We start from the raw sequence: 21,860 nt of genomic DNA on the forward strand, positions 1-21,860 counted from the left end.
AACCTCTGTTAGATTTTTTATCCAGTTTGGTTTAATATTTAACAAAATATCAACATTATCTTTATACAGCTTATCAAATTTCTTTAAGTTATTATTCTTAATTATGTGAAATTTACGGTTATATACTCGTTGTTGTTTTGATTGGAAATTTAAAAAAATTAATTCTGATGTTAAGTTAATAATGTCTATTTTAAATTTTGTTAAATCTGATTCTAATTTATTAATAAGTTTATGGTTAGATGTAATTTCAATATTTAGAACTTTAGATCCCATTTTATCACATAATCTTATAGATTCTTCAGTGTAGGTATTTTGTCTATGGATCAGTGATAGGATCGGTTTCGTACTATGTATAATGTGTGGTGGAAGTGTGCCCGTTTTTCGGCATTTTAAAAGGAAACATCTTCTGTTGTATTCATTTGCCAATTTCATTTTACTCTTTGACCAAGACTTCAATTTCTGGACTGCAATGTCACCAAATTCAATACCGATGTTCTGGTAAAACCCCATTGTCTCTGTAGTTAACAGGTATATAATATTTGCTGAACAGTTAGGAAACAAGGCTGAAATATTGGGGTAGCAGCAATCTCAAAGAAAACTCTTTATAATTATAAATCGGTATTGAATTTGGTGACATTGCAGTCCAGAAATTGAAGTCTTGGTCAAAGAGTAAAATGAAATTGGCAAATGAATACAACAGAAGATGTTTCCTTTTAAAATGCCGAAAAACGGGCACACTTCCACCACACATTATACATAGTACGAAACCGATCCTATCACTGATCCATAGACAAAATACCTACACTGAAGAATCTATAAGATTATGTGATAAAATGGGATCTAAAGTTCTAAATATTGAAATTACATCTAACCATAAACTTATTAATAAATTAGAATCAGATTTAACAAAATTTAAAATAGACATTATTAACTTAACATCAGAATTAATTTTTTTAAATTTCCAATCAAAACAACAACGAGTATATAACCGTAAATTTCACATAATTAAGAATAATAACTTAAAGAAATTTGATAAGCTGTATAAAGATAATGTTGATATTTTGTTAAATATTAAACCAAACTGGATAAAAAATCTAACAGAGGTTGTGATACCAGATGATATTTTTCGTTTTTTGGCTCTTGGCCCCAAATTTAGTATTGAACCTATACTAGGAATACACATTCCTATTAAAAATATGTTATCTTGTATCGACAACATAACCTCGTCTATATCTGATACACTTGTAAGGAATGTACTGATAGCTAAATCTACAAATATTATTACTAATCAAATTCACAATTATGGGAGGTACCAAAGTAACACATCTGTCTTTTACCATAAACTACTAGTTAAAACTAAATCTTTTCTAAAAAATAATCCTAATATTGTTGTTACAAAATCTGATAAAGGTAATGTAACAGTAATTTTATATAAAGAACAATATTTAGAATTATCTTCAAATATACTAAATAATAGAGAGGCCTATTCTATTTTACCAAAGGACCCAACTTCTTCTATTCAACAGAAATGTAATAAATTAATAAAATCACTAGTAGATACAAACCAAATAGATCCTAATACAAAAAAGAAACTTATGTGTTATAGTGGTATTTCACCAAAATTTTATGCTCTCCCTAAAATACATAAACCTACACTATCAGTACGTCCTATAGTAGCTTGTATTAATGCTCCTACACAGTTTTTGGCTTCTTTTTTAACTGATATATTGACTAAAGCTTATGACACTAATAATGATTACTACGTAAAAGATTCTTTTGAAGTTACTAACAAATTCAATAACTTTAAACTTCCACCTAATTATGTTATTGCAAGCTTAGATGTCGTGTCCCTTTTTAGTAATGTTTACTTAGATGCAGCTCTAAGAGCTATTAATAAAAAATGGTCTTCTATTCGTAACTTCTGTAACATTGAGAAAGACACCTTCTTAAATTTAATTAGCTTTTTATTTAATAACACATATTTTTCTTTTAATAATCAATATTATTCACAAAAATTTGGTACTCCTATGGGAGCGACAATTTCACCTATTATTGCATGTTATGTGATGGACGATTTGTTAGACGTAGTAATACCAGTACTACCTTTTGACCTTTGTTTTATTAAGAAATATGTTGATGACATAATACTTAGCCTACCTTCCAATGCCTTGGATGAAATCTTATTCATCTTCAACAGTTATGATCCTTACATTCAATTTACCTTAGAAAGAGAAGATGAAAATGGTACTCTACCCTTCTTAGATACTAAATTTATTCGTAATACTACTACAAACACCTTAATGATTGACTGGTACCAAAAACCAATAAGCTCAGGTAGGTATATGAATTATTGGTCATACCATAAATTTTCTCAAAAAGTTAATTTAATAAAACAAATGAAATCAAGGGTTTTAAAAATATCAGACAGCTCATTTCATAATACAAATCTAAAAATATTATTTAATATATTCACTGACAATTCCTATCCAAAAACCCTTATAAAGAAATTACTTTTTAACACATCTGACATCTCATACACAAATAATAATAGTATTAACAACCAAAATTTAAATAATCTTCCTAATGTTACAGAAAACCAGGAACCCATTAACTTTAAATATTTTTCACTCCCTTACATTAAAAACATCACACCAAAGCTATGCAGAATCTTTAATCAAATTAGTGGCATAAAAATAGCTAATAGTATCACATTATCTATAAACTCAATTTTTACTAGACTGAAAGATAAAACTCCTGCATTATCTTGTTCCAATGTAGTTTATAGTATACCTTGTCATAGTTGTAATATGAACTATATAGGTATCACCTCGAGAACTTTATCATCTCGAATAATATCACATAAAAGTGATTCTAGACTACATCCTGAACGTTGTGCTTTAGCAGAACACGTTTCCAAAGAGGGTCATACAATGGATTATCAATATACTAAAGTACTAGCTTCTGAGAACTCATATAACAAAAGACTCTTTTTGGAAATGGCTTTTATCTTTCAAGAAGAAAATTCAATAAACAAAAAATCAGATGTAAGACATCTCAGTGAAATTTATTCTTATTTACTCACCTTAGATAAAAATAACCAATTTAAATTTAATAATTCAAATTCTTCTTTCATTTAATATATAATTTATAGATTTTTTCAATATAAATCACATAATAAAAAAGACATCTACTTTTAAAAAAACTTTGCATTGATTAAAACTGTTTTATTCTCATTTCGGAATTTTCCTATTTCAAAATTTAAAAAACATTTATTAAATAATTATAATTGGTTCAGTGGTAGTGACGTTTCCGTATGAATTCAAACAAAATTTAATAAAAATCGATATAACATTTGTTAGACATTTTCAAAAATGCCATTTGACATACATCATTTTTTAAAATATTTTACCATTTTTCAATTTATACTCGATTTTTAGAACAATTTTTTATATATAGTTTTTAATTTTAATTTTTATATACGATTTGTACCAGGACAAAATTTCGTTTTATATGTCAGTGTTTAACAACTAGGCTCAACATCCTCAAATAATGTAAGTACAAACATATAAGTAACTCTTTAGTAAGATTGTTTTGTGATGTGCAGTGTTTTTAGTGAAAGTATTGACTCTGCATTTCTCAAAACAATTTTTTGTTGTTTTTGTGTTTTTGGGGATCCTCGACACCTGGTTTAGTGAGAGGAAACTATGGTGTTCTGGATTTTTGGTAACACAAAGATAGCAATTATTATTGATTTCAGTTAACCTATTTGTTAAATACTGTCTATTTATGATTGTAGTTTCCCTGATGATGAAAATAAACATTTTCGAAAGCTTGGAACTATTATAAAGAGTTTTCTTTGAGATTGCTGCTACCCCAATATTTCAGCCTTGTTTCCTAACTGTTCAGCAAATATTATATACCTGTTATATATATATATATATATATATATATATATATATATATATATATATATATATATATATATATATATATATATATATATATATGTATATATATACAAGCTGTACGCTCCCGAGGAAGCTGAAGCTGTTTTCACTTGAAGATCCTTTTTGTGGGGGATCATCCCATTCTGACTTTGGTTTTACAATTGCTGGTGTGACTTCGCTGTTTCCACTACCTTTCTCCATTCTTCTCTCTCTCTGATTTTGCTTCCCATATTTCTAATTTCCATACTTCTTAAGTCTTCTTCCACTTGTTGTCTCCATCTGAGTTTAGGCCTGCCTCTGGTTCTTGTACCTGGTGGTATCCATTCGGTTATAACTCTTAACGGATTGTTCTTCTCTCTTCTCATTATGTGTCCATACCATCTAATTCTCTGTGCTTTTGTTGCTCTTACTATGTTATCTTGACCCATCCATTCTTGTATTTCGTGGTTCATCCATTGCCTTGCATCCTCTTCGTTTTCCCTCTTTGGTCCCAGAATTTTTCTCATAATTTTTCTCTCAAAAACTTTCAGCTGCTCTTCTTCTCTTGCTGTTAATGTGAATGTCTCCAAAGCATATAGCACTATTGGTCTTATGGTCGTTTTGTAGATTTTCATTTTTGTATTTCGGCTTATCTTCTTATCTTTGAAAATTTTTTTATTTCTGTAGAATGCTTTGTTTCCTGCTTGAATTCTTCTTTTCATATCTACACTTTCATTTCTTCTGTTGACTAATACTCCCAAATATTTGAATGTTTCAACCTCTTCGAAGCTGTGTGCGTCTATTGTCATTTCTGTCAGTTGCGTCTTCTTTTTTTTTACTTACATTCATGTATTTTGTTTTATTTTCATTTATTTCCAGTCCTCTTAGTTTGGATTCGTTTTCTATTTCTTGAAAGGTTTTCTTTAATGCCTTTTTATCTGTTGCTACTATGGTTATATCGTCCGCATAACCAATTATTTGTACTGTATTTTTATTTATAGTTCCTGCGTTTGACAACTTTTTTATTATCTTATCTAATGATAGAATAAATAGTACAGTTGAGAGCGCATCTCCTTGTCTTACTCCATTTTTAATTTTTATTATTTCTGTTCTCTCTCTTCCGGTGTCTATTGTTGCTTGGGAATCTCGCATTGTCATTTCTATCATTCTTATAATTTTATTTGGTATTTTGCTCTCTTGTAAGTCTTGGATCATTTTTCTTCTACTTAGTTTGTCAAAAGCCTGTTTAAAGTCTAGAAAAAGTATATGTGCTTCTCCGTCGTACTCGTATGTTTTCTCTATCGCTTGTTTTAGTGTATGGATAGCATCTATCGTGGATCTTCCTTTTCTGAAACCGTACTGGTAGTCTCCTATGCTTTGTTCTGTGTATATTGTTAGTCTGTCTCTAATTATACCAGTCAGTACTTTATATGTTACATTCAGTAAATTAATTGCTCGGTAGTTTTTACATATCCTGTGGTCTCCTTGTTTTGGGATTGTCACAATAATTCCTTTCTTCCATTCTTCGGGCATTGTTTCCTTATTCCATATATTCTGTATTAGTTCATAAATCTTTGTGTATAGTGCTTCACCCCCGTATTTTATAAGTTCTTTTATACACATACATAGTATTAATACATGATGAGAAGGTAGTGATGCAAAAAAACAAAGGGAAAATTTCTTTTTGTTTTTGTTTAATTTAGGTTTATTTGTTTATCTCCTTTTTGACAAACAAATATTATACAGGATGATGTTTTAGTATTATTCAAAAGAACCTGTTCCTTTTGAAATTCTGGAAATTGGCTAAAAAGGTTGTATTATTTAAAGCGTCTAGCACAAGCAGTGGTAGTATTATTACTTATAAATTAAATAGTTGTTCAAAAAAAATTAATTTTTGTAATAAAAGTTAATTTTTTTTAAATCTATGGTTCACTTTACCAAACTTTTAATTCATAGTCAAATTTGATTTTTTTATAAAAAATTAAGTAATTGTGTGGGGAAAACAATAAATATGCCATTTTAATTGCCTATTTGTGTAATTTATAAAATTCTTATTAGAGTTTTCAAAAACCGTATACAGGGTGAAATTTGTTCTGAGACCAAAACGAACTAATTTTTTAAAGCCGGGCCTGATTTTTTTCTAGTTTTAATAAATCAGTTGATTGGGTGGTAACTTATAAATTAAATATTTGTTAAAAAAAATTAATTTTTGTTATAAAAGTTATTTTTTTTAAATCTATGGTTCACTTCACCAAACTTTTAATTCATAGTCAAATTTGATTTTTTTATAAAAAATTAAGTAATCGTGTGGGGAAAAAATAAATATGCCATTTTAATTGCCTATTTGTCTAATTTTTAAAATTCTTATTAGAGTTTTCAAAAATCGTATACAGGGTGAAATTTTTTTCAAGACCAAAACGAACAAATTTTTTAAAGCCGGACCTGATTTTTTTCTAGTTTGAATAAATCAGTTGATTGGGTGGTAGTAGTGTAACGATTGACCAAAATAAGAGACACATCGATCTTACCGTTCAAAAATTATGACGAATACAAATTTCTGTAAAAATTAACAACTCGCCCTGTATATTATTAAACAATGGGAGCAGACACTTTTTAATGGTCATTTGTTATTCCCCATAGAGGCCTCCATACGAGGTAGAAGTATGTACAGTTCCTCATGACTCACCTTGTATATGTGGAAACTAATTGAAACATAACATTGTGTACATGTATTTATAAATAAATATTTTAAATCAGACGTCTGTCTTTTGCGGTATGCAAAAGCTGGCCAGTGTTATTTATGCCGGTTCAGTTCTTTATATTTCGTAACCATTACATTTGTTGGCGACCTACTCCTCTCTTGTCCTCAACTTTTCCTTGGTGATTAGTTGAGGGATTGCGTATTTTTTCCGTCTCAGGATATGGCACAAATATCCAATTTTTCGTACCTTATCAATTTTCTGTCAGTATTTGTTCTTCTTAGGACTTCTTTGTTTCTCACCCTATCTGTCCATGGTATGCGGAACATTCTTCGCAAGGTCCACATTTCGAAGGCCTCCAACTTATTAATGGAAGATACTTTCAACGTCCACGTCTCCATGCCGTATGGACCATACATAGCACTTAACCATTTTGTAACCGATACTGAACGAAAGATTGCGGTTACAAAGTAGCGGTTTAAATTTAATAAAAGCTTGTCTTGCTATTATTTTTATTTCTTGTTAAGGATCCCATTGGCCATTCTCCATCATTCCCAAGTATTTGAGTGTTTTCACTTGTTCGATAGGAGCATTATCTACTTGCAGTTGTACCCTTAAAAGTGCGCCCTTTCTTATTCCCATGCATTTAGTTTTTCCAGCATTCATCTTCAAACCATATGTTTTCCCTTCGGTATTTATTTTATTTAGCATCAACTGTATATCTTGTTCGTTATCTGTGATTATCGTGGTGTCGTCGGTGTAATGAATGGTATTGTCGGGTTATTTAATAGTGTATCATCCATTTTTGTGTGTTTATGAAAAGACTTATTTCCAATTTATTTGGTCACCGTACGGAAATCTCAATTTATTAATTTTCTGTCACTCGAGAACTTTCGTTGGTTAGTGCTTCTTGCATTATAGCTTTCGAGTACAAGTTAAAGAATAAGAGAAATAATGCACCACTATATTGTACACCTAGTTTAATTTTGATGTTTTCCGATTAAATGTATCGATTTTTATCTGCGCCATCCGGTTATAATAGGGATTTTCATCATTCTTATGTGTCATTTATCTACTTGTTATTGTTTAAAAATTATTATGCGTTTATCATTCCTACTCTGTCGAATGCATTTTCATAATCCACAAAGCAGGCATAGACACATCACAAGTGTACCATACATGGTGAACTAAATTACTAAGAAGTAAACTAAAGTAAAGTAAATTATCGTCTTCCTATCTTGTCATTTAGTGCCTCTTTACCTTTTTCCTGCCACTTTACTTTTTTGCAAGCTTACTTGCAAAATTTTATCAAAATCGATGAGGTTTTACAATTTTTGTATCGAGGGAGAATGGAGTACAAATAAGAAGTTGTATACAAATCTACGAAAAAATTCTCTATAAAATGGTCTGCATGATCTGCAAGAAAAAGCAAGGATTTGGAGAATAAAATGTTGAAATCGAGTGTTTTAAATGTTTAAATTTTATAATTAGACCAGGGCTGATCTGTGAAAAAACGTCTATTTTTGGGTGTGAGAGGTGGTATTCGGATTTTTGCAGATAAAGTTAGGTGACACCTTCAGTAATAATTGACTTATAGGTCTGGATCCCGCGTATGAAAAAAAAGTTGATTAATAGCAAGCTGAAAATTTGTTAATAGCTTAAGGGTGTCTAGTCGAATAAACTTTGATACATGGGAACACTGAAACAGGGGCAGTTTTAACTGTGGAACAGGTTAAAAATTTGGAACGGTCACAGCACGAAAACGGCACATTTATTTTGTCCGACAGAACAGACTTAAACTCTCCGAACAGAGATTAAACTCTCATGAAAAAATCAGACTGCTATTTATTACCTGTCATAATTCCTGTCATTTGACATATTCTACATGTTCCACTCATTAAAACGCCCATTTGGTGATAAATAGCTGTCTGATTTTTACATGAGAGTTTAATCTCTGTTCGAAGAGTTTAAGTCTGTTCTGTCGGACAAAATAAATGTGCCGTTTTCGTGCTGTGACCGTTCCAAATTTTTAACCTGTTCCACAATTAAAACTGCCCCTGTTCCAGTGTTCACACATATCAAAGTTTATTCGACTAGACACCCTTAAGCTATTAACAAATTTTCAGCTTGCTATTAATCAACTTTTTTTTCATACGCGGGATCCAGACCTATTATGCTCCTTCTCAAATATGCCCGGAACAATAATAAAAAAATTAAAATATTTAAAAATTTTGAAAAACATTGATTTTTTTCTACTTTCTTTGCTTATAACTTTAAAACGATTCGTTTTGGAACAAAGTCTTGAAAAATAAAATAAAGATAATTGAATTTTGTTTGATATACGGCTTGTTAAAAATGTCTCAACATATTACTCTTTCTGCAATATAGCAATAAATACAAAATAAGGAGGCAAAATCAGCCTGTTGTTATTCAATGTTTTTTAACCACTTTGGTGGCACTTAGAACCTTAATATTTGGCTTAGAAAATGCCTATAATATACTTAAACCGTCTACCAAATTTGACTAAAATCGACCTAATAAATTTTGCATAGTAAATTTGCAATATAAATTTTTTAAAATTTTTTAAAAACTTTCTGAACAAAAGTAATTTAGAATTTTAGATAGATTTACAATAGATTTACAAAAGTAGACCATTTAGAAGTTGGCTAATTTTTTTACATATAAAGAGGCGCTCTAACTATCTAATACACTTTACAGAATTAAAATCGGATTATTTAAGGGGCCTCAGCAATGTTTTAAAATTATAAACAATTTTTTGGCTTATAAACAAATAGCTTTGTTTAAAAATAAAAAAATTAATTTTTAGCAATTCAAATAATCAAAACGGTATAATTTTACTTAAACTTTCAAATGCTGCAAGCAGAATTGCTATTTTATTTTTTATTCAAAAGTTATTCGGGTTCAAAAATTGCAATTTTTCGATTTTTTTTTAAGTTTAACCGCGTTTATCTCGAAAACTATGCATCCTACGAAAAAACTTGTAAGAACATTTTTTGCTTAGAATTACCCAAGAAATACAAAAAAATGTTTAATTTTTCGAAAAATCGATGTTATGTAATTCCTCAAGTTCTTTGTTTATAACAATCTTATCGACATCCGGATCAACTGTTACCCAAAAAATTCGTGTTCTACGGGTCAAAATACATAAAAAACTTGGATAAGTCCATCTAAATAAAGGAGGCCGTTGCACCCCCTCCTGGCGACAGCACTAATTTGTTTATAAGCCAAAACATTGTTTATAACTTTAAAACATTGCTGAGGCTGCTTAAATAATCCGATTTTAATTCTGTAAGGTGTATTGGATAGGTAGAGCGCCTGTTTATGTGTAAAAAAATAGCAAACTGTTAAATGGTCTACTTTTTGTTCAGAAAGTTTTTAAAAAATTTAAACATTAAAAAAAAATTAGATTGCAAAATTATTATGCAAAATCTATTAGGTCGATTTTAATGAAATTTGGTAGACGGTTTAAGTATGTTATAAGAATTGTCTAAGCGAATTACTAAGGTTCTAAGTGCCACCAAAGTGGTTAAAAGACATTTAATAAAGACAGGCTTTTTTTGTGCTCCCTTATTTTGTATTTATTGCTATATTGCAAAAAGGGTAATACTTTAAGACAATTATGACCAGTCGTATGGCATACAATATTTAATTATCTTTATTTTATTTCTTTACGACTTTGTTCCAAAACGAATCGTTTTAAAGTTATAAGCAAAGAAAGTAAAAAAACCGATGTTTTTCGAAATTTTTGAATATTTTAATTTTTTTATTATTGTTCCGGCCATATTTGAGAAGGAGCATAAGTCAATTATAATTATTGAAGTTGTCACCTAAATTTATCTGCAAAAATCCGAATGCCACCTCTCACATCTACCTCAAAACAGATCGGCCCTGGTCTAAATGTATCAATTAAACAAAGAACTGAGAAAATAATCTCTATAACCTTTTTATTTTTAGGAATACAAATAGAAGTACTTTAACAGAAACTCTACCTTTGGATAATAAACATTTAGTACCTTTTGAGGAGTTAAACTGGGAGGTGGCTAGTTTCTGGAGGATATATGTGCAATATTTAAGTCGCAATACAGATTTTGGAGAGGAACTGGAAAATGTAGTACCAGAGTTGATTTATCTTTGTAAATATATAAAGCAGTAAGTTATTTAAGTTATTTTTAATATTATATGTGGTTTTAATCTTGTTTTTCTTCTTGTTATTCTATTAATAAAAAAATGGAACATTTATGATGTTCCATGATGTTGTATCAGAAGTTATTGATAAACTCCGCAAAACAAGCGGAATCTTCACATCCTCTTTCATCAGGACAATACCACCTATTACGCGGCTCGTATAGGATCCGAATATTTGATGACAAAAAAATCAACGTGGTGGACCACAGCCTGTATATTGTTCTGATTTGGCACCATGTCATTTTTATACAAACCACTCGGTAAATCTTTTAAAACGCCAAATGACGCGGTCGAAGCATTCAAACATCTCATTTCTAAGATACCTATTTCAAGCTGGCATAAGTCCTTTGACAATTGGTTGGTTCGAATGCAAAACTTTTAGTGTACGCCTCATATGTTGGATTCTCTTGGTTTAATAAAGTGAAGGTGAAGAACTATTGAATTTGAGTCAATAGGTCTTCATTTTCTTCCTATATTATTACACGTTTCTTTTTTCGTGATAGAAAACTCCTATGAAAACTCCTCCTTGACTCTGGGTACATAGGTACATTGGTGTAAAGAAGAATACTATTGACTTCAGGGTCAATAGGTCTCTTCTTTTTCTCACAGTCTTTCCGGAGCCTTTTCAGCCTCCGGACTGGATATCCGAAGCCTTTTTTTACCAAGTTCTTCATTTTTCAAATGTTGCTTGTAACACAAAAATACGATGGACTGTGTTTGAGGCACAAAAAATGAACGAGATCACGTTGCTCAGAATCGGAAATGATGTGGGGGAGGTTCTTGGGAGATTCTTACAAGCACATAACCAAATATAAAATTGAATAAAAAAATGCTAGCTACCAGGGGCGGCCCGTCGGGGTAGGCAAGGTAGGCGCCGCCTACCCTCTTCAAATGTAGTACAATAATATAAATTATTCATATAAATTACTTAGTTCAAAATTGTAATTTATAAATTTTGACACAATACCTACAATAAAATAGCAAAAATTATCCAAATTATTTTTAAAAATATCCAAAAAATTGTCTCCGTAGTTATAATTATTGTACGCTCCTTGTAGTATCAGTAGTACTGTAGAAGATTTTATATTCTTCCTTGGTCAGGCACTTGTAAACGTAGCCTGAAATAGAACGACGCCAACACCGAATTGACGTGCGATCTCTCTCTGTTTACGCGAACTAAAGGCCTGCTGCAGGTCTGCTGCTAGCGACCGTATTCCACGATTTTGAAAGGGCGGATAGGCACAGAGTCTTACAGCCGGACCTACAAAATTTTATCAGTTGCTTCTCTTGCGTCTTGTGGAACTGTTTTAAATAATTGTTTTTTGATTTTGGCTGTTATTAGTAGGTTAAGTATTGAATAAAACTAGGTAGGACAATTTAAATTTGTTTATGAAAACTGAATAATAAACAGGTAAATTTGAGATCGGTCTATTGAAGGGCATTTTAATTTTATATTAATTTAGTAATAATTCACTAACGACAAATAAATCTGTGAATAGTTATTTGTCAGTCGTCCATTATATTTTTATTGTGTTTCAATACAATTTGGATAATTTAAAGTTAAACTGACGAATTGTGTTATTATATTATATAGATAATTAAACATTTAAAGCGAGATTAATTGTTAACTTATCAATTTATTCGAAGAGTAAATTATTATTTGATACATAAATAAAATAAGTAATATTTGACGTTGTTGAAACGTAGGTGTGTTAGTTTTATTGGTGGAAAAACTTTAGTCATCGAATATGAATATTTTAAACGATGTAATATGCAGTTTGATCGAGACGCCTTTTTCAAGGCGCCAAAATCAAGAAAGATCAGAAATTATTTCAATGGGCCGGCCTTTACCAAATTTAACAATTTTATCCACAGATAAGACAAAAGACAATCGACCATTTTCGAGATCGTTTAAAACAATATGGTATGAAAATCATAAATGGCTAAGCGGAAGTTATTTTAAAAATTCACTTTTCTGTTGGCCTTGTCAGTTGCTCTCAAATTTGAAGCAAAATGTTTGGGTGAGTCAGGGATATTCAGATTTGAAAAATTTATCAGCTAGTGTAAAAAAACATGAATCTTCGAAAGAACATTTAAACAATTGCTTAGGTTTAAAACGGTTAGAAAAAAATAAACAAACTATTGACAGTGCTTTAGCTGGACATATTTCTCTATCTAATAAGATATATAATGAAGAAGTTGAAAAAGATTGAAGAAGTTGAAGAAATTGATGTTACAATTCTGTTAGCAAAACAAGAACTTGCATTTCGCGGTCGTGATGAGAGCCATAATTCTTCAAACATGGGTAATTTTAAAGAAATTTTTAATTTAGTAGTTACACGCGATCAGGAAATCCAGGATCATGTTAAAAAATAGAAGGTGTGTTCACGGGTTTGTCAAAAACAATACAAAATGATTTAATTGATTGTCTTGCCGATTGCGTAAAAAATGAAATTTCAACAGAAATTAATGAAAGTCAATTATTTTCTATACTAGCGGACGATACTACTGATATAACCGAAAAATCAGTGTACTTTAACAATCCGTTTTGTTAACAAAGTTGGTCAGGTAACAGAAAGATTTTTAGGGTTTTTTGATGTTAGCGAGAATAGATCTGCAGACGCTCTATATAGTTTAATTTCAAACGTGCTTGAGCCATATGATTACAAAAATAAATTAATTGCTCAATTTTACGATGGTGCAAGTGTAATGGCTGGCTCTTCAAACGGATTACGGATTACTATGCTCCAAAAGCTATTTTTACACATTGTTGCGCTCATAGTTTACATTTAGTATTGCAAGACGGCTCAAAATGTATTACAAATTGTAGGATATTTTTTGTCGCCTACCCGAAGTATATGTGTAGCCTACCCGCATACTGAGGTCACGAGTCGCCACTGCTAGCTACTAGAGCTACACCAGAAATATTAAATAAATAGAACAAAAAAATAAGTCCTACACAATTGGCCAAAAAGGGCGTCACTTTATCTTTTTTTCGAGGGATAAAGAAAACTTAATGCATATCTAGCCAAACAACAGGAATCGATAACCAAAATACATACTGAGCTAAATAACAAGAAACAATCACACCTTCCTTGTATGTATGTTTGTTCGGCAAATCCATTAGCAATTATTTTGTGTGGTCCAAGGGAAAAAATATTGTTAGAGAAACCAAAAATACAATGTTGTTACATACAAGCCATATTTATTATTAACGGAAACATTTAATTTACATACTTTTCTCTCTTATTACTATCTACTGTACCGGGTGTCCCAATAAGAATGGCTCTCGGCCATATCTCAGGAACCGTTTATACTACAGCTTTGAGAAAAAAATATTTATAACAAAAGTTGCCTCGGGAAAAGCCTGGAAATTATTTTCGTAATTGTAGGTCCACCGCTAGAGGGCGTAATTGAATATCAAAAATTAAAAAATCTAAATTTTACAAAATGTACCTAATGAAAGAGCACTGGAAATCCAATCATCGTATTTATTCTTCATAAAATTCTGCGCATATTTGATTTCACAAGTTTAAGTCTACCTTTGCAAATAAGAGGTGGGGGTGAGTGGGAACCTTCTTATGACAAAATGGCTCTAAGTCCGGTTCTGTTAAATCGAATTTTGCATACTTGGTCTTGTTGAAAACAGCTGTTTTTCGTCAATGTAAGAGTGTTATTTTCGAAATAGCCTAATATGTAATATGCCAGCTAGTAGGTTATTTAATTATTTTCGGAAATCTAGTTTTCTTTGGAGAATATTAAATACAAGTATGCATTTTTAATCCTGTATTACAAAATTAGACCAAATTAGCAACATGTCGATACCTTTTTTCTATCTCGAGATATCTTAAGAAACGTGTACATTTTAAACAACTGTTAATGTCACCGGTAAACGAAGTTAAGGAAAAGTAGTGTGCTATGGAAAAAACAAAGAAACATTTTCCAGATGTAAACGTATATAATTAATTAAAACAACAGTAAGACAAACAGCACTATAAAATATAACAAAGAAATAAAAGCAACTACTTACTTAGTGACGACCTAAATGTTCAAATTGTTGCTCATCATTTTCGATGCAAGCATTTACTCTTTCAAGAGTAGATTGAACAGCAGCCTCAATTTCTGCTTTCGCAATGCTTTGAATGGCGTTTCGTATTCTCTAGACTCTAGAACATGTTTTCTCGCGTAGTGGACCTAGTGCCAAAAACAAGGTCTTTAATCCTTCCCCATAAATAAAAGTCTAAAACAGTAAAGTATGTTGCTATTCATTCTACTCTTGAAAGAGTAATTGCTTGCATCGAAAATGATGGGCAACAATTTGAACATTTAGGCAGTCACTAAGACTAAGTAAGTACAGTACAACCTGCCATATCCGGACCTGTCATATCCGGACCTCCCCATATCCGGACGGTTCTGCGCCGTCCGGATCTACCGCAAACTACCGAGAAAGGCAGTCCTGCTGTTGGACAACGCACTAAAAGAAGAACTAAAAGAATGCGAAATAATGTATTATAGGTAGAATCTATTAAACGTGTCTATCGACGAAAGTTATTGACGGCGTTGATTACTGTAATGTATGAAGGAGAAAACGTTTCAGAGACTGTAAAAGAAGTAGTGGTCTTGATATCCGGATTTTTTCATATCCGGATCGGTCTATCGCCACATCGATCCGGATATGGCAGGTTTGACTGTAGTTGCTTTTCTGCTTTTATTTCTTTGTTATATTTTATAGTGTTATTTGTCTTGTTGTTGTTTTAATTAATTATATACGTTTACATCTGGAAAATGTTTGTTTTTTCCATAATCTTTGTTTTTCCATAGCACACTACTTTTCCTTAACCTCGTTTACCGGTGACAGTAACAATTATGTTTAAAATTAATTTACACATTTATTAAAATATCTCGAGATAGAAAAAATTTTGGTCTAATTTTGTAATACAGGATTACAAATGCATACTTGTATTTAATATTTTCGAAAGAAAACTAGATTTCTGAAAATGATTAAATAACGCCTCCTAGCTTGCATATTACTTATTAGGCTATTTCGAAATAAGACACTTATATTGATTAAAAAGAGCTGTTTTCAACAAGACCAAGTAAAATTCGATTTAGCAGAACCGACAGTCATTTTTCATAAGAAGGTTCCCACTCATCCCCACCTCTTATTTGCGAAGGTAGACTTAAACTTGTGAAATCAAATATGCGCAGAATTTTATGAAGAATACGATGATTGGATTTCCAGTGCCCTTTCATTAGGTAAATTTTGTAAAATTTTGATTTTTTAATTTTTGATATTCAATTACGCCCTCTAGCGGTGGACCTACAATTATGAAAATAATTTCCAGGCTTTTCCCGATGCAACTTTTGTTATAAATATTTTTTTTCTCAAAGCTGTAGTATAAACAGTTCCTGAGATATGGCCGAGAGCCATTCTTATTGGGACACACGGTACATAAAAATTTGGTATATAAAAAAGTCATTAAATCGTGCAAAAAAATTATGGTCATATACCCCATTCAAAAATAACTATAGCACTGTACTGCACTAGGTACAGTCACGGTCACTGAAAAGTTTACATTTACCTTCCTTTTTATATTGTAATATGTACTGTAAAATCGCAGTGTCATACCGATTTACTAAATGTCAAATTGCTTGTCAAAAATTTCGCGCGTATTGAAATATAAAATAAAAAGGCAAAATGCCTATTGGGACCGAGCAAGTTCGGAAGAGTGACACCTGGTTTCATAGCTCAGCAACATTTTTAGCACTTTTAATTATATTGGCCAATTATATTAGTCCTGGTTACTGGATAATTGTCAAGGCCATAGCCCAAAAAAAGAATAAGAAGAAAAAGTAACATTGAGGTTATGTTATTAGGTAAAAGGTAAACATTGTAGGTATGTAGTAAATAAAATTAATTATTGAAATGCAGTGCTACAAGCAAAATACAATTAATTAAATTCACTTTAATAATTGCATATCATATCAATGTTGTGGAGCAACATATAATTTTTAAAAGTTATAACAAAACATTTGCGAAATCCCATTTTAGGGATTTGCGAAATCCCATACGTCAGTTTGACAATATGAATTATTTGAAATATGTTAAGAAAGTTGCAAGATTTCTCCGCTACTCACGCACGATCGTTTCTTGTATCCTCTCCAAGTACTTGCACACAGCGAATAGGCATTTGGATGACGCGCAAAACCAAGTGCAATTGCCAACATCAATAATTTTAGCTCAATTTTATTCAAAAAACTTCTTTCTATAATTTCCATTTTGTTACATTTTGTAAAATAGATTTATTTTATTTTAATTTTTTTAATCAACCTATTCTGGGTCCGTCACTGATAACGTCACTTTGACGTAAAAGGTGCGTTTAAACGAGGTAAAAATTCAAAAAAATGGCCACTGGATATTAAAGGGTGTAAACTATTCAATGGTCACAGCTGTACATAAAATGTTGAAATACACAAAATCACAATGAATTTTGGGCTTGTTTCTATATCCACTGCAATTAAAGATTTTGCACTAAATTAATCTTTACTTCTCGTTGCTGGGTCACTACATATTTTGATTTGCCTCGTGCTATTTCGTTAACTGCATACTGACCCTAATACTACTGCTCAATGATACAATTGATCTTCAAAGATGTTTTCAAACACTCAAACAATAAACTATAGCCTATACCGGCTAAAAAGCCGGTGTGGCTTGTTTTTTTCAATTCGACCTATCCCCTCTAAATCTACTTCGGGAATCAATTCAATTCTCACGGCCACCAAATTCACCATTTTACACAAATTTACTAATTTTCAAACTGGACTGCTCCCTTCCGATCTTAGTTACACAGTAAATCTTTTTCCTTCATCAATCTGAGACTCAACCACTCTGTTCTCCCTCCATCCATCTCTTCGCCAATCACAAGCATTCTATCTACATAGTACATCCCTACTTTCATTTCTTAAGAACAAATAGTGTTGTATACAAATTTTCTGTCTTGTCAAATTTCCAGGAGATATTAAAATTAATGTTTTTCTTACATAATTTCCACGAGATATTAAAATTAATGTTTTTCTTACATTTCAGAAAAACCCTATATTCTAAAACTAAACAAATTGTTTACTGTCGTTTCTCTCTAGGAAACCATTTAGAAACATTCTATTGTCTACTCCAACTGCGAGTATATTCACTTTCTAATCCGACCGTATTTTAGTTCATTGTTTAATTTGTATAAGTCCGTTCGTAGAATCTTTACCACTAAACATTTCCTCTTTCCACGAAACACTGCTTACGGCTAAATCATATTATTTACAAATTTTGGCTATATACAGGGCGATGAAAATTTACGATCTCGTGGTCTTTGACATAAAATTAATTCCCTAAATTTTCCCCATAAAAATTATTTAACAATATGTAACTACATATTTAAATGTATTTTGAGATTCAGTGAAATTAAATATTTTTCACAATATATACGATGTTTTACAAATGTCTGTACGTTCCAGATGTCTATAAAACTTTTCCCCCAAATTCAACATAATTATTTTCTTTACGTCTTTTTTATCCTTTTTTAGATTTTATGTAGATATGCCCAGAGAGGTAACAACTGTAGAGTTTCTGGAACAGCAATTCATAATCAAACAGCTATTTCTGATGACTAAATGTTTAGACGTCGGTGACGTAACTACTAGAGAATGTTTGAATAAACTAATTGTCAACATTTTGGAGAATGTCGTGCTGACGAGAGATGTCGTCCAAGTGATAGTAAGCAACCTAGAAATAACAAAACCGAATCCTGAAGTAATGACTCAGTTTGTTAGTGAAATTATTTCGGAAATAAGGTATCCAATGGATAATGAGGAAGCGGAGAGAAATCAAAAGGAGAGAGATTTTAAGGTAAGTTATTAATTTCTAAACAATAGGATGTTCACAAAAAATTAAATAGTCATTTTAAACATGTAAAACGATTAAGAAACACCCTAGGAATAATTATCTAATATATAAAGAAAATTTATCTAAAAATGACTAATTATCATCAGTGCTTACCTAAAATGAATATAACCTAATAAGATAATGCAAAGTTTTTAAAATTTTGACTACGGTTTCAGAAAAGTTGTAGGTTATACTTACGTGATCTAACATGCTAACCACCAAAATACAATATTATAAAAATATATGGGTAAAAACCCTTTAAAAGTAATCCGTCAAGGAAACATAGATGAAATATGCGAACTTAAACATGGATGTTCAAAATATTTCATGTAATATGCTCTAGGTACCATCTGAGCTCTAATTCGACTTGTTCACATGATTACAGTATGGTAGCAAGTGACGATGACATGGGGACTCTTGAACGATGACATGACAGAAGTGACAGTTCCACAGGAAGTTGAAAATTTACACACTGTTTAAAATTCCACAGACCTGTCAAATTTGAAGGATATGGTACCTACATGGAATATTTTGAACATCCATGTTTATGTTCGCATATTTCATCTATGTTTTCTTGACGGATTACTTTTAAAGGGTTTATACCCATATATTTTTATAATATTGTATTTTGGTGGTTAGCATGTTAGATCACGTGAGTATAACCTACAACTTTTCTTAAACCGTAGTCAAAAATTTAAAAACTCTGCATTTTCTTATCAGGTTATATTCATTTTAGGTAAGCACTGATGATGATTCGTCATGCAATCGAAAACTAGTTCTGTAATGTAGCCCTTTTTAGGGATTTTTAAATATATACGTTTTACAAATAATTTTATTCGTTTTTTGTATTATTACAGCCAACTACAGGAAAACTTTCTCCTTGTGGATTTTTAGATTTTTACAATTAAAAAGCCTGTCCATAAAAAACTTCATTAGAAATCTAGCATTATTTTAAATGCTGGAAAACGCTTCTGACGTCACTAGTCGTATACTCCAGCACGCGCCATTTCCACAGTGTTATTCTTTATCTGTTTGAAGTTATGTAGTACAAGTCATTTAATTTTGTTCTCTTTTTGTTTTATCGGGGCTAAAGTGGAGTTTTATAGTGAATTTGTTTAAAGTGGATAGATTATTTCTAAGGACATATTTTGGGTGGTAAAAATAAATAAATAAAATGGAAGGTTTTAAAAAAGTTGATTCGCATAACCTTCCTACTGTAGATGTATGTCTAATTTCTTGTCATCTTGTGAAGCTTATGAATCTTTGTTATTGTGTCTTAGAATGTTTATTTTAATAAGTTACAGGGGCGAAAGAAAAGAGAAAGTTTGGTGAGATTTTTAATTTTTGTTCATTCTAAGGGACTTTCGGCCCTCAGTAATAATGTAATCTTTCATTCTGCGTTTAAATTTTTCAGAAATATGCATGATGGCATTTGACCAAGATTTTGCGCCTGTCCCCTTAATACATTTATCCGCTTAGGTAAAGGAATGCTTTGTAGTAAAATAGTACCGCTTAATAAAATATTTTTCAACTAAACCAAAAAGTTTTTATCTACAATTTCCTACAAATTTAAATGGTGTCTAGTTTATAGGGTCTGTCAAGTAATAAATACTTTATTACTATGTTATAGACACCAAGTCTTTTAAGCCTCCCGACAAATTAACATATCATAAACTATAAGGTATACTATAGGTATAAGGTATAACCTATATATAGGTACTCTTTGTTTTTGTAAAAATTTTTATTGCTAACCTATTTCGTTGCCTGGATTTTTAGAATAGAAACAGATATTTAAAAGTACAAAATACGAAGTTTTCGACTGTATTAAGAATTTTTATAATTTATTTTTTTATAACCAAGCTAACTTAAATCCAAAACATATCATAGAATTCAGTAAAAATGAGTAATTCAAAAACACATTTATTTAGGAAAAGATCCATACCTTACAATAAAGTGATCTTCACAACAGACAAACTTGGTTTTATGGATAGTCCCTTTTAGCTGCAACAAACCATTTATTTTTACGTTTTAAATTGGTTGGAATTGTAGTAAAAATTTTGTCAGAATAATTGTTTTTAGAGGTATTTACACACCCAGGAACAAAACACCACTTATTTGGACACATTCAAATACACTTCGTAAATAAGTATACAAAACTAGTCGTCGATCAAAGCCGATACGACTGCTGACGTCACACGCCGTAGCCTCGCCGCAAGGAGCCGTTTTTCTAGCCTCTAAGAAAATCAACATTATGAACTCATTTATCTTAAAAATATACATTTTTAAACAGTTTTATGATTGCTACGTTTTTATACAGTGATAAGCGCGCTAATAACTGGCAAAATAGCGCAAAAGATGGAAAACATAATACATTGCGAAACAAAAAGAGATGAAACTAGTGGAGGTGGTACGTTAGAGGAGGTACGTTATAAATGTATAAATTAACATTACATTACATACTTTCCCACCTTTAGACGTCTGTGACAGGAGTATTTTATAAAATTCTACTGTCACAGTGACAGTTGTCATACTCGTCTGATACGTCTAAAAATGGGAAACTATGTAATATAATTGTTAATTTGTACGTTTATAACGATCATTTCCATCTCCACTAGTTTCATCTCTTTTTGTTTACGCAATGTATTATGTTTTCCATCTTTTGAGCTTTTTGTCGGTTATTAGTTATTAGCACTATATACTTTATGATCTATTAAATTTAACTACATTTAAAAATTAGTGAACATCCCTATTTGTTCAAACGCCAGTGTGTTGGTACTCATTTTGGTATTACATATTAGCTTAATTTGCAAGATTATCATTTTTACCAAGATTATTTTTTGTTATTTAACAAATTCAAGCGAAGTTTCTGTTGATACTAAGACATTGAGTCCCATTGTTTAACCAGTCTATAAATACTTTCTTTAATTAATGAATGTTTTTTGTGTTTCGATTTCCACTCCTGAAATCGTTATCAAAAATGATATTTTCTAGAAATTCTGGTAAGATTGTATAACTTAGATTTAAAAAAAATTGAAGAAAAAATCTTGTGTGTAAAAGGTATATTTATTTATTTATTTATTTGTTAGGTTATAAGCC

At 31.0% G+C, this 21,860-nt stretch overlaps 1 protein-coding gene across 2 annotated transcripts in view; it reads left to right on the forward strand.

Annotated features, from left to right (window-relative positions):
* LOC114326729 (condensin complex subunit 3-like) overlaps window positions 1-21,860 on the forward strand; it is a 162,065-nt gene that overhangs the window by 95,475 nt on the left and 44,730 nt on the right. For both annotated transcript variants that reach the window (XM_050648039.1, XM_050648047.1), the window contains exons 7-8: window positions 10,601-10,795; window positions 18,407-18,728. In XM_050648039.1, coding sequence (XP_050503996.1) covers window positions 10,601-10,795; window positions 18,407-18,728 — 517 coding nt within the window. The remainder of the gene's footprint in view (window positions 1-10,600; window positions 10,796-18,406; window positions 18,729-21,860) is intronic.

Source organism: Diabrotica virgifera, chromosome 1 (genome assembly GCF_917563875.1).
Source record: "Diabrotica virgifera virgifera chromosome 1, PGI_DIABVI_V3a".
Taxonomy (NCBI): domain Eukaryota; kingdom Metazoa; phylum Arthropoda; class Insecta; order Coleoptera; family Chrysomelidae; genus Diabrotica; species Diabrotica virgifera.